A 14,893-nucleotide genomic window follows, 5' to 3' on the forward strand; every position below is an offset into this window, starting at 1 on the left:
AAATGTTACAAATGGCAAAACACACACACACACACACACACACACACACACACACACACACACACACACAGCATGCAGTGAGGAGGGGAATGCACTCATTGACATCTGTGTGAACCAATGTACAAACCTCCTTAGCAGCTCTCTCAGAGCTGGGCGATTCTGACAGAGTGGACAGTAACCTCAAAGAGTTGGACAATGGCCATCAGTGAAAGCGTTTCTTGTAGAGACACATAGGTTGCAGAACAGGAGGAAATTAGCTGTAGCTCTGGCAGCTAAAAGTAATATTCACCGAATCATCATATTAAGGGTGTCCTGGTTAGAAGTGAAGGGACTAGAAAAACAGGTCATGCCAAAGGATCATTGTCATGGGTCAGGCTGAAACAACATTGACGAACACAGGTTCTGAGGTCAGTGGTGTGGGAGGCATCTGGTGCCTCTGGGGTCACGGGAGCAGCTTTCTCCAGAGATTTCTGGTTTTTCTACATTGCAATGAAAGTCACATAAAAAACTACTCCTTCCTTCATTCCTAAAACATTTAGTCAGTATGTTTGTCCTTTGGTTATGTAACATGTGTATTTTTACTTCGCTGTCAATGTTAGATGCTAGAGGAGCATGTTGCTTCTCCAGCTGAGTAGAGGGAGTCAAGGACCCTCAAGACATGTAGGAGCCACAAGATAGGAAAGCCCATCTTTACAATGGCTGATTTACTTGCATCAACAAAGTCCTATTTCAAGGTCGAGATTGTGGAAATGGAGGGAGTAAATTCTTGTGGTAATGACAACGACCTGGCCACAACAGTGGTATAGGACAGGGTATAAGCTACTGCACTTTTTTCGAGCTTCAAACTATAAGAGATGATTGGAGGCCTTAACTACTGATTTTGCATTCCTAAATTAGGGTAGCACACTTTGGGGACTGTGGAGGGTGCTTATCTCTATAACTGATACAAAAAGATGTAGCTCACATGGAGGGATTTTCATGAAGTGGCAGACCAGTTTCTCTACAAATGGAGTGTTTGTAAACTGGAAGACATATGACCAACGTGTTGGCATTTAAAGCACATCGGTGTTGGGAAATACTGTTTCACATCACAGTGATGGACCACAATTTTGAATTTCTCAGGAAGTGAATCCCCCTCAAAAGCTAGGATGAATGCTCTGTACTCAACTTTGTTTCTGGTGGGCTTCATGTACACAACATATCAAGTTTCTGTAGTTCATCTGTCTACAGCATTAATACTCTATTAATACTCTGTGAAAACTTAAACCCCTTACCTTCTTATGGGGTGTTACAGTAACAGGTACATTCCTCCCCCCCTTCCCCCCCTACAAGACAGTAACACTCAGGACTGGGTAGGATTCACTGTTTTAATTAAATCTGAACCACTTTGTAATTAACTAAGGGAAGATAAAAAAAAATAGAAAATCAAAGCTGGAATAATGACAACATTATGAGAAGGATAGATTGCTACTCATAGTGGAGGTGTTGAGTTGCAGAACACACCACAAAAGCTAGTAGTCTAGTCTGCGGCACATCATCTCCGTTATAGGGTGAGTAGCAACCTATCCTTTCAATAATATTGTTTCTAAGCGAAGAGATTTTTCCGAATACATTTTCAATATTATTGACAAGGAACATGAACTAGTGGATAGCATGGCCGCTGTGTAAGTTCTGAAGACCAGGAATGGAGTGAAGCACGTTTATATATTTCACTGGATTTTGCCTTCCTCCCACAGCGTAACCAAGGAGGGGAAGTTCTATGGGGTTATAATGATCTGCAGTGAAGAATTAAGTTCTCTCTGAAGAGAGATCAGCCATGGGCTGACAACTCTGATCTCTTTGCTGTGCCAGACATCTACAGGATGCTGCCTACTACAAACAAGGGCTCTCCTCACAGACACCACCCAGTCATGCCAACGGCTACCTGGTTTGATGATTATTGCCTGGGTTCTTTGTGTCCCCAAATGGACAGGCACCTGCTCCTTAGTATGTGCAGTAACATCTTACACATCAGCAGTCACACTCCACCTCTCAGCTGTGATACGAGTGCATCCACAGAGCAGCAAGTTAAATGTTTATCCTTTTCTGTGGTTTCCATGTACTATTTTTATTGAATTTCGTGCATATTTCTATGTCTAAGAGGCTTAATCACAAGTTTTGTAAGGTTAATTCATTCAGTCTTTAGTGTTTAGCTGCTCACTGAACAGACAACTATGTATCTGTTTAATGCATCAGCATCCATTGGTGACACATCAGGAGGGTAACAAGTCACATATCTAGGATTGTTCACTTCTTCAGTTAGTCTTGCTAGGATGAATACCGTATTTACTCGAATCTAAGCCGCACTTTTTTTCCGGTTTTTGTAGTCCCAAAAACCGCCTGCGGCTTAGAATCGAGTGCAAAGCAAGCGGAAGTTCTGAAAAATGTTGGTAGGTGCCGCCACAACTAACTTCTGTCGTCGAATATATGTAGCGCTACAAGGGGATGCTTTGTAGGCACAGAGATAAATACTGGCGCCAAAATCTCTGCGTCAGTAAATAAATTAAAAAAAAAAAAAAAGGTGGAAGACGAGCTTTTTTCTCCGCCCCGAGTTTCGACCACTGCAGTTTTGTACATTATCCAACGAAGTAAATACAAATTCCGTATTGTTCATCTTCGAATGTAGCAGAATTTCAATGTACTACGAAAATCCGACTGGCAAGACTGTTTGGGATGTTTGTCAATATGGCCAACTCTACGTGTTGAATTTTTTACTACCTGTGAGAAGAGGTGGTTGCTAATAGGAACCTGACGAAATGTGAATCACATGCAGTATTCTCTTCACCATAAGAATAATATGAATGTAAACGTTATGCCATGTATTCTTTCGTGTTTGCTGCTATTTCATTTAAATCCTATCTGCCTAATAAACTACGAAACTAGAGTGAGACAACAGCAAACGCGGAAGAATATACGTATCGTGTCATGTTTACATTCGTATTTTTCTTATGCCTAATAGTGATACAGTCAGAAATTAAGCACGGCAACTGATTAGATTTTTAAATCTAAGATGACTAATTCCTGTGCAGAATTTGACGTACTAGAGAAGCGGCCGCAAAGATTTTCAAACGGAGAAAAATTTTCGCCTAACTCTCGTTCAGAACATATTCTATCATATGCAGTCTATTATTTGGTTCTTGTTGATCATTATCAAAGAAAGCAGTGTAAATAACAACAAATAGCAGTCTCTTGCCATTGTTTCGCTAGTGAGACGATTCTTCTCACCTTTTTTTTTTTAATTGTACGCGGCGGTAGCGCGCACAAAAGCAAGCCATGCCGCGCGCGGCGACAGGCCGTAAACACGCACTATAAGAATGAGACAAACAATGCATGATACAGTACAGTAATGCATTTTCAGCTCAGAGTGACGTTAACACCTATAACAAAGAAAACGGCACTTATCAGATCAAAGCAAAATAAGCAATCGATTCAAACCAGACGAAGCACGTGAAAAGGAAGGGTACCCGTATAAATACGGACGGAGCGCCTGACGTATAGCAATGGCTACCTGGTAAAACTTAACTGTTAAGCTTACGACTCGAACCAAACTCCTGTAGCTGTATCGTCATTCATTCGACCTAAATTGTGTCTCGTATTACAATGGACCAACTTTGTTTTGATTTGGAGGTGCGGCCTAAAACTTTTCTCTCCCCTTGAATTTCGAGTCTCAAATTTCAGGTGCGGCTTAGATTCGGGAAAATTTTTTTCCTCGATTTCGAGTCTCATTTTTCGGGTGCGGCTTAGATTCGAGTGCGTCTTAGATTCGAGTAAATGCGGTAGGATGTGTGCAGGCTGTGTGCGAACGCAGGAGGAGCTGGCTGCAGTTCGCGAACTGCCAAACGTGTTCTTGGCTACAGTCAGCCATCTTCAGGCTGCTGCCTCAGGGTGTAGCAGTGGCGGAGAATCTGGTGCATTGCATGGGACACCTTAGGTGTCACTCGGTTCGCCCACGGGCTCTGCTTCCGAGGCACCTCCTAGTGCACACGATGCAGTGGATCCCACCTCACAGCAGGTTGAGTGGTAACACGTTCGTGCCGCTTGTGGCAGAGGGCCAATATGAAGACTAGCGATCTGGCCTCCCCATTCATATTGTGAGTGGACAGGTGACTGCTCCTTCAGCAGGGTCTGATCAATCACATGGGAGTAGATTATTAGTTATTTGGTGCTCGAATGTTAGGCGCCTTCTGGAGCCCCTTAGGCAGATAGTGTTCAGGGCTGGAAAGATAGCCAATGTCCACTCAGTACGTCTGCCAAGGATCATGAAGATAAGATACGAGAAATTAGGGCTCTTACAGAGGCGTACAGACAGTTGTTTTTCCCTTGTTCTATTTGTGAGTGGAACAGGAAGCAAAATGACAAGCAGTGGTGCAGGGTATCCTCTACTATGCTCCTTACAGTGACTTGTAGTATATCTACGTAAATATAGATGTTTTTACTTTGCTGCCAATGACAGATGCTAGAGAAGAATGTTGCTTCTCAGTCAGGGAGCTATCACTTTTGGGTACCAGATGACTCCCATATGGAGTGGCTATCATGCTGGATATTGGCCACCCAGCCCTGCACAGCCCATATTTCTTTAAAAATTTTGATAAGGCACACATCAAATTCAGATGTGGGATCACCTGAGTTACATGAGTTAACCAAAATATGAAATAAGTGGTACAAAGCAAAGAAACAATGTGGGAAAAAGCCATGAACAATGTCCTTACAAGCAAACCACGTTGTATGAAGATCTCTGTCCTAAATACCAAGTCTGAAAATAGATCCTGTCAGAGGGTAAGACAGCATCACAGGAAAGGAAGAAGCACTGAAACCACTTGGGACCCATGCTCACTATGCACGTATTCACAGAAGAATTGTGGCCCCCCGCCACGTCCTGGGGGTGGGGACATATTACGTTTGCATGAACAGTTTTATGTTGTGGGCAACTGCAGCTGAAGTAATCCATTTTGACAAAAACTGCTTCCAGCTGTGTGTGAAACTTCATTTATAGGAGAACGAACAGTTTCATGATATCAATTGCATACTCACAAGTACATATGTCGTTAAAACATTAAACTCACAAGATATTAAAGGGACTCAACCTTGTGTAAGTAAAATGCTGTTACCCTACAACAAGCAGGCCATCACAAATCAGATTCTCAGCTGAGAAACTGACATGTTAAAAACACTTTGATCTTAACAGCTGAAAGCTGCAGACAGCATCCCTCCAACCGCCTTGCTGTAAAGGGCCTCACTCATGTCAGTTTTTCAAGAAGTGAATTTGATTCGTGATGTCCAGCTTGCTGTCGGTAACAGGAATTTATTTAGAGAAGGTTCAGTCACCTTCTCATCTTATGGATTTAACAATTTATGTACACCAGAGGGTGTGACTTGACATCACAAAATCATTTGTGTTCCTTAAACAGAGATTCACACATAGCTGGAAGCAGTGTATTTGTCAAATATGGATTATGTTTGCTTTTATGTCTTTAAAAAACCAATGAATTTGTTCTCAGTGTGATCACTGAAGTTTCATCTTATTATATTCAACAGTTTTCTGATAATGATACAACTTTTGTCATTTAATTTATTACATATGTGACTATCTTTCATTATTTTTGTAGCTGGACAAGCATTAATTTTGAAGCAAGCATTAATTTTGAAGATGTACAGAGAAAGGAAGCAAAATATATAATAGCCACAGGTACAGCCACCAAATATATGTGCAAGGAAACAGTAATTATAGAAACTTGAACTTTTCTGTACTTTATTAGAATTAGTAATGAGACTTTGCAACCACCTAATGAAGTAATTCACATCCACAGATGAAAGTGGTTAGGTGGCTGAGCAAGTGAAAAGCAAGTCTGTATCTCTGTGCCCTCAGAGTCTTTCTCAATGGCATGCTTCAGCAAAATCTTCTCAGTTTACAAGCTGAATTACTCTGAATAAAATACGCAAGCTATTGATAGCTGTCAGCACTTGTTCAATGAGACCTTCAGGAAAATAAAGATAGGCTAAAATCAGTCGATGTATCACTTTTTACAATGGTGCCAGTACAAGACATGCTAGATCCTCTAGCTCAACAGTTTCCACCACCAGTTTCTTCCTCAACACCTTAAACAATGACATACTTTCTGTGTTGCAATGAATATTATGAGATGACAGATGGCACAGCCATGGGATCACCGCTACCTCCAGCCGCCGCAAACTTTTTCATGGAGTGCTTTAATGAGAAAACTCTGAACTCTACGGGGTTGCAACCATCTTGCTTTTTACGGCATATTGATGACACCTTCTTGATATGGCCTCACAGTGAAAATGCAATACAGAAGTTCATTAATCAGATGAACTGTGTCCATTCCAACATTAAATTTATTATTGAGTTGGAGAGGAATGGCAAGCTTTCAGTCTGGGATGTTTTAGTTGACTGGAAGGCAGGAGGCTTGTTAGGTCATTCAGTGCACAAGCAATCTACACACAGCAACTGGTACTTGAATGCCAACAACTTTCACCACGCTGTATACAAGAAAGAAATCCTGAACATGTTAGTACACAGGGGATACATTATTTCTGACAAGGACCATCTGGAGTCTGAATTTCAACATTTGAAGTGTGTGTTTGGAGGAAATGGTTACAGCAAGGGAGAAATTGCAAAAGTTTCCAGGTGCCACCGACAAAAGATGCTTCGTCAAATGGCAGAAGAAGCCAAGTCAGCTGCATTCCTTCTATACAGTGGAGCAACTACTAGCAAGAAAGGATGCATGTTGAAGAGACATGGACTGTGTCAGTGTTCCAGCCTGCCTCCAAGATAAGAGACATTTTGTGCCTTGTTACAGAGAACATAGGCCTTTGAGTTCCTGGCATGTACAACAGCCCCTATGAATGTGGCAGCATTTTCACAAGTCCAACTATTTGTAATGTTGCAAGTGCTGTGCAGAGTACTCAAATCACATTAAACAAAGAGAACATGAGAAGTCAGCTGTGGTTAGACATTGCCTAGAAAACAGGCGTACAAGACAATCTGAAAAGACTAGAATTTTCACTCAAACAGCATCATACTGGGATCCTGTTATACAAGGTGCCAAAATTAGAACAAAAGACAACAATTTTAACAGAATCCAGGAGTATATGCTTGGTGGGACACATGGGGGTGGTATCTGGACATTGAGCAGAAGCTTGATGCTTGCAGGGACAGGGGTGGCAATTTCAAATGTGGCACCGGCCCCTTGCACCACTTGAAGGTACTTGGTCCCACAGCAGGACAGAGACACTGGGAACTGCGCAACTTGCCTTCCGCACAAGTGCCACTGCGGACTTCTATGGAGGGTTCCAGATGGCTGAATTGTATCTATATAAATAGAACATCGCATCTCCATAAGCAGAACACAGTGCCAGCCCTGGTAGTCAGTGATTTTAACCTCTGGTGATGATGGCAGACAGCTATCATAAGCTCAATTATTTTATTTGAGGTGAAGTAGCTTTTAAACTGAGAAGATTTTATTTAAATATATACAGTGTGACTCAAAAAGAAAGAATGTATATCAAGGGTTTATTACAAACTATCAACGATAGAACTACATTGTACATGCCACTGGATAGAGGAAGGTTCAAAGTTTTATGTTTGCACAGACACTATTCCATACACTCAACACAAGCACCAAGCATTGCTTGAGAATGGTACTCCATTTCATTCCACACACGAATCAACAGGTCCTTCTTTATTGAATCTCAGGTTTGACCATTTGATTTCTCAGCTGTTGAAGGACAGCTGTCATAGGTGGGACAAAGTCCTCACAACTTCACAGAAGGAAAATGAAAAAAATAAAAAAAGGTCACAAGGTGTGAGACCTGACGACCTGGGAGTCCAAAAGCAATTAACAAGATCCTGTAGTCCACCTCTTCCAATCCAGCATTGTGGGATGGTGGTGTTAAAATAACGCTGCATGTCAAGATGAAAGTTTCCTCTGCAAAAAAGAAAAAGAAATGTCACAAAACATTTGTGACCCCCAAATTCTTACATTTTGGCACTTTATTTTTTCCGATGGATGAAACACTGATTTGTCCAAAATGATGAGTCATTCGGAAAAGTGTCCTCTGTCATATCCTGGAGAACTGAAATGCAAAATTTGTACCTTCTGTAATGGTCATTGGGCTACAGATGCTGCAGTAACTGCAACTTGTAAGACTTCATATGCAGGTGTCATTTCAGAACCTACCACACCATTGTTTGAGGAAGTTGAAGTTCCTGGTGTGTGTCGATCTTGTGGACTTCTGAGGTCTCCGTGTGAACACGTCTTGCATACCCTCGACATTTTCAACAGATATGCGTGACAGACCACTGCTCTTCCCTTTGCATATGCAACTAACTTCCCAGAATTTTGTAGTCCAGTCATAAATCTGCTTGTGTAAAGACAGCTTCTTGCTGAATTGATGGCAGAATGTATGTTGCACTTGAACAATGGATTAACTTCATGCACGTTCAAACACACAAAAGGATCTCTCTTGTGGTGTAGTCACAATGCTGCTACAAATAAACAACAGTACAGCTGTGTCAAAACTTAGCTTGAATTGAACCTTGCTCTACTCAGTGAAATACATGATGTGTTTCTATCTTTTATGGTTTGTAATAAACGACTGAGATCTGTTCTTTTTCTTTAATCACTTGGCATTACTGTCTATTGGCTTGAGAAGTGTAAAACTTACGTTCTTGGCATCTTCCGCTGATTTAAACGCAGATTTTTGGGTGGTTTCCTACCACATAATGTACAACATGAGTTGCAATCTAGCCATCATGCTTATTGGGATTTGGAATTTAGTGAAATATGATTTGAAAATTCATTATTGTTCAGGAGCACAAAACATTGTTGATGCTGGCCTAAATGGAGACATGTTGTGCCAATCAACTGATGAAGCCACATGTCATTGACATGTGGTCTGAATGGCTTCAGCCGCCAGTGAAACATTTTGCACGTATAACTGGAGATCAAGATCAACTGAGAAGAAGACTGACCAAGGTCAGTCACTGGGCAATGCAGCTTATCCATTGCTTACTGAAGTAATATATCAAGTAGTGAGTCGTGTCTTGTGTTTGCAGTGAGAGCTCTGTCACCAAAGCTAAAACTACACATGCAAGAATGAGTTTGTAGTCATCCTAACAGCTCCTGTCCATAGACGGAGATGAAGATTCTTTCATCTGAATGCACAAAATCAGTATACACATGAAGTAGTTTAGTCACAAGCATTAAAGGCATGGATGTTCCTTCCCATTACCTATCAAACACACCGCTATTATTTTAAGGCGAATAAAGAATAGTTAATATTCTGTAAGAAAAAAAGGAAAGAAATACCTAACTGTAGGAATCACTGTTATAGCATTTTGCCATAGTGTGTTTCTACAGTACAGGGTTATTCAAAATGATTTAGATATGTTCAACTGATTATAAAAAATGTTTTATTGAGGTATGGTATTACACGACTATATGTACGGATACAGCAACTAGAGAAGTATTTGTTGGTGCCATGGTTCCTGGAACATGGCTGCAAAACCAACAGAGAAGATATTTTGCATGATGGAGTTCTGCAAGAGTGAATCTGCAACTGCGGCATGTCAGAAATTCAGCACCACATTCAACAAGGCTCCTCCTACCATACAATCCATTTATGAGTTAAGGGGACAGGATGTCTTTGCAAACACAGTTGTGTCAGGGCAGCTGTGGCTGACATTGTTACAGACACTTTGGTGCAAGTGTGAGCCAAATTGGATGGATGCTGTTTGACTACTGGTTCACACATTGAGTATTTATGAACATGCCACAAAGCACTTCTCGAGTTGCTGTTTCTATACATACAACCATCAAATACCTTACCTCAATACAAACTCTTTTACAATCTTAGCGTTCGCAGCAGGGTCCGCCGAATGGATTTGCTGTCTCCATTTTGTTCGATCATGGGCCATGTCTAGATGAAGATTTACAGCCTTCAGGTCATCATGCAGAGTGTCAGCCCATGCTGTCTTTTTTGTCTCTTGGGTCTCTTTTGCGAGACTTCCACTGTATGTGCTGCATTTGCAGTGGTATTGTACTCTGTACAGCACATGTACAAACCAGCACAATTGTGTATTTCTTCTGGATCATTGCAACTCTAAAGTGTTACCTGATAGTGTCATTCGAAAAGTTATCCAGTCAAGTGATGCCACCTGTCCATCTCAGCATCTTAGTCTCCACGATCCCCAATCATCATTCTATCTACTCTGTAGCCGGCCAGCACTCAGTGCCGTAGAGAGCAACAGGGTGGATGATAGTCCACTACATTTTTGACTTCAGGTAATCCTTAATGAGACGATCGCATTTGACAATGCTGTCATTCACTAATTCATTCAGGCTGTGCATCCTTGCACTGAAGTCATCTGTATAAACTGGCCATTGCTAGAGATTGTAGAACCAAGATACTTTAATTGGATACTCTTGGTAGATTTTCTCCATCAATGTTGATGGTCTCAACTTCCAGAGGATCTGACGTCATGTAAACAGTTTTCTTTTTGTTGAGTCACAGGCCATACCATGCAAGTCGATCCTTCCACTCACAGCAAAAATTACATCATCAGTGTACAGAAGCGTCCATGGTAGTGGCATGTGCAGTGCTGCATTACAGAGGAATACATCATCTGTGAAAAGTCTGAGGTTACTATCAATATTGTTTGCAAGGTTGTTAATAAACAACAATGAATAGCAATGTTCCCAACACACTTCTCTTGGAAACAAGTGAAGTCACCTCTGCATTTGTTCGTTACTCTCCATCCTAGGTAATATGCTGTGTCCTCCCTCTAAAAAAAACCCTCAGTCCAATAACAAATTTTGCATTATACCCTCATAAATTTGCACCTTGCCTTGCCTTGATCCATATCTCTCAGGACTTCATGTGAGAAAACTGTGAGATGGGTATCAAATGACATTTTTTGTCATGAGGAGATCATGCTATTCGAGATACTTCAGAACATGTTTTAAGATTCCAAAGCAAATTTATGCCAAGTATACTGGATGGTAGTTTTGTGAAGCACTTCTGTTACCCTTCTTGTAGATGGGTGTGACCTGTCCTTTCTTTCAACTTTTTTCTAAGGGATCCACAGTAATTTATGGTTAAAAGAGGGGCTAAGTGAGCTGAAATTCGGTATTGAATCGGATAGGAATTTTGCCAGGCTCTAGATATCGCTTTGATTTCAATGATTTCAGTTCAACACCACTGACACTAAAATATATATATCCATCATCTTTGCAGTGGTGGCAGAAGAAAACTGGGGGACTACTTGTACATTTTCTGTTGTAAAAGGACAACTGAAAACAGAGATCAGAGTTTCTTCTTTCATCTTGCTACCCTCAATTTCAGTTCCTGTCTCCTTCATGGGTGCCTGGACACCAACTTTGGTTTCTATAATTTGATGTAGTTGGCATTGATGGCAGGAACAGAAAGTAGTTTTGTGTGTGTGTGTGTGTGTGTGTGTGTGTGTGTGTGTGTGTGTGTGAGAGAGAGAGAGAGAGAGAGAGAGAGAGAGAGAGAGAGAGAGAGAGATGTTGGTCTTCTTTAGAGAGCTTGGCGATTTCATGGCTGAAATTACCAGCAACCAAAATAATACAATGTGGCTCCCCGTTTTAAACAGCTTGCAAGTATAAGCTACTTCTTACCACCCATACCATTAACACAGTCTGTTGTAAGTGATGGAACAAGTTACATACAAGAATCCTCGGTGGAGTGTAGGCAATCATGATGTGGAATTTTGGTGAAGTTGGATGTAGGTGGAAGCCAGAAAGTAGTAGTATGAGCCTGCAGGAAGTGGGTGAGGGATGATATCCTCATAAGTAAATAAGAGACTGGGAGGAGAGCAATTAAATTGTTGAGATGTTGTACGGGTTTGGTGCAGTCAACTTATTAAACCAACTTTTTATAAACTGTTTTGTCTTATTTTTGTCTCACTTATTTCTGCCTTCCTTGTATGCTTACATAAATGTTCCAACAGACTGTGGTGTTCTATAATTCTTGGATAAGGACTCATTAATTGTATAACAATAGAGATTATTACTTTCTGTGGTCCTGTCCTATACAATGTCAACTATTTGTCACAGGGAAACTAGAGGGACTGAAGTAACCATTGCTAACCTTCAAAATATAATTATAAGAGAAGAATTATGCGAGCATTCAAACGCTTGCAGTGGCTAACCATTTCCAATGAGATGACAGCTGTCAGTCTGGTCTTGAACAGTTGGTAGAGAGACTGAGAAGGAGGTATAAAATCATTTTCTATAGTACTGTGGATGTGGGAAACATTATTTCTCAAACAATAATGTTTAATTTATTTTTGATAAATGCACTCTGAAGTATTCTAATGTGATTTTTTCTTCAAACATTCCAGTCATGTCTTTGTTTTTGGTGTGGTGTGGTGATGACCCACCTTTAGGAATTTTGACAAAGGGTGAGTAGATTTAAGCTGTAAATCAATTTAATAACTTTACAAAGCACGAGAATTTACTGAAATCCACTGTATCAAGCTGTTCCAGCTCAAATATCTGTCCTCATACCCCCAGGGGACCACAGGCAGCAGTGGAGAAATAGGGCAGTCAGGGAGTTGGTCATAATCTATGCAAGTACATGCCCCAGCTGAGATGACACAGACGGGTAAATGGCACACTGGTGTGATAGAACTAGATCTGAGTATAGTGGAATAGGTGCAGCAGGTAGCCTACACTAACTGCACCTTCCTGGACTGAGGGGCACTCACAGGTGACCATGTGCCATGCAGCAGCATTGGAACAGTCTGCACTATGTCATCATATGCTTTATGCACAGCTCTCGTTACAAATGGGCCACCTGCTTTTGACTTGTGTGTCTGCCCTGAATTCCTTCCTTAGGATCTCCAAGAAAAGAATTGCCTTTTTAACATTTTGCATACTGCTAAGAAATTAAAAAGGCTGTTTATTGTTTCTCATTACTTTGCTTAATAAAAATTTATCTAATGTCTAAGTGACAATAACCGTAAACTTTCAGAACCACTCTTCTCTCTGTGGTGGGTTAAGTAATCCAAGTTAGACAATTTAATTACACCTGTGTACTGAAACTGTCAACATGCTCTGAACAACTGTGTTTCATACTGGTTGTGGCATGCTGGTGGACTACTGACGGTGGTGACACTAGAAAGCTATATTCTCCATGGTCAAGTGCCTCTCCAGTGCCACCTCAATGCATTGCTTTACATCTACAGATGGTTGCTTAAGCTCAACATGACTGACAGATGGCAATAGTGATACAACTGATTTTGTAATGGCATGTCATTAAATGTTCACTCAAAAAGCACACATAGGCCAATTGCTGAAAGCAGGTGTGTGTAGTCACGTTATTACTGATAGGTACTACCAAACAAAAATGTGGCCACTGGCAATGGGGTACGCACATTGGATGGCTACTATAAACATTTTGGTCTTTAGTGATGAATGTTACTGCAGTCCTGAAGAAGACATCTCTGTCACAATTATCTTTGGGCCACAACCTTGGTGAGCACACATGGAACAGAATCTGAGAAGACCAGTCTGATCTGGACAAGAATTATGTGGAGCCTCACTGCTAGGCAGAGTGGGAGATTCTATGAACCCATAGGAAGTCTACATTTTTAAAGAGGGTTCATCTATGGCTAGCTGCTCATATTCCTCAATGAATGGCTGAACTGGTTATTAAGCTATCTTCAGCAAGGCTCTATAATACAGCTATTTATGATTGTCTCACACATTCATTGTTTTGATCAATATTTTGAACTGTCATTTGTGCAACAAGTATGGACAACTATGTTAATTACAACATTTAATTAGAAATATAGTTCATTATTTCAGAGTTGCCTACCTTTGTTGTGCAACATAGCTTTTACCAGCATCTATCATTAATCCACACATCTTTAGAACCTGGAAAGATGAGTGCCTTTTAGTCACAGGAATTTTTTTTATCACATATGAAGCTATCACTTAATGTGGTGTACTTACCTTATCCAGTCGTTGCTCCAGTTGCTCTATATCAGCTTCTTGCTCTTCGAGTTTTGCTCTGAAACAATGCAAAATAAATAAATGAAAAATTTCATGTGTCAAAAAACTGATATTCAAAAAATGAACGTATATCAAAGGCACTATGCAAAGAGTTCATTTATCAGTCAAAATGTTCTATTTTGCCTGGGTAATATTTCTATGGACATTGTTCAATAACACAGTTTAAAATACTTGCAAGCCTTTTGCTATCAGGCAACCACAGAAAAAGGAGGGAGGGGTTAAGAAGGTACACCACACAGCAAATAATCTGAAAATAAGCAAGTGTTTCACAGCTGAAACATCATCCCTACATTTAAAAGTTTTTGGGGCATTGTTCCAGAAAAACCGCGATCTATTGAAATTATAACTTGTTTAGTAAACACAGTCTTGGTCACATTTAAGTTGTTAATTTTTATTTATAGATGAAGAGTTTCGATCTTCTAATGAGATCATCATCAGAGATCTACATTCCTTTACAACAGTAGGAATAGCTTGCGTGGGGTAGGTCTGTCCCTGCTGGTGTGAAGAATACTGTACTAGTGTTCTCCACACCAGCATGGATGGGCCTGCTTCACACAAGCAACTCCTACTGTCATCAAGGAATGTAAATCTGATGATCTTTTTAGAAGACTGAAAACAGTCATCTACAAATAAAAATTAACAACTCCAATATTACCAAGGTTATGTTTACTGAGTAAGATCTATACATTTTCTTATTAGGCTTTAAAACCTGGAACAATACAGAGGAAAAGATAACAGAAGTTCAGTAGGCTTACACAAAATTTGATCTGCAGATATTCAGGGGATCAAATTCA

General features: G+C 40.6%; 1 protein-coding gene across 2 annotated transcripts in view; it reads right to left on the reverse strand.

The window, feature by feature from the left end:
- LOC126175171 (arf-GAP with coiled-coil, ANK repeat and PH domain-containing protein 1) overlaps window positions 1-14,893 on the reverse strand; it is a 149,513-nt gene that overhangs the window by 118,464 nt on the left and 16,156 nt on the right. For both annotated transcript variants that reach the window (XM_049921761.1, XM_049921760.1), the window contains exons 2-3: window positions 14,040-14,097; window positions 13,903-13,961 (exon numbers count right to left, since the gene is read on the reverse strand). In XM_049921761.1, the coding sequence (XP_049777718.1) occupies window positions 13,903-13,961; window positions 14,040-14,097 (117 nt within the window). The remainder of the gene's footprint in view (window positions 1-13,902; window positions 13,962-14,039; window positions 14,098-14,893) is intronic.

This window comes from Schistocerca cancellata, chromosome 3 (assembly GCF_023864275.1).
Source record: "Schistocerca cancellata isolate TAMUIC-IGC-003103 chromosome 3, iqSchCanc2.1, whole genome shotgun sequence".
Taxonomy (NCBI): domain Eukaryota; kingdom Metazoa; phylum Arthropoda; class Insecta; order Orthoptera; family Acrididae; genus Schistocerca; species Schistocerca cancellata.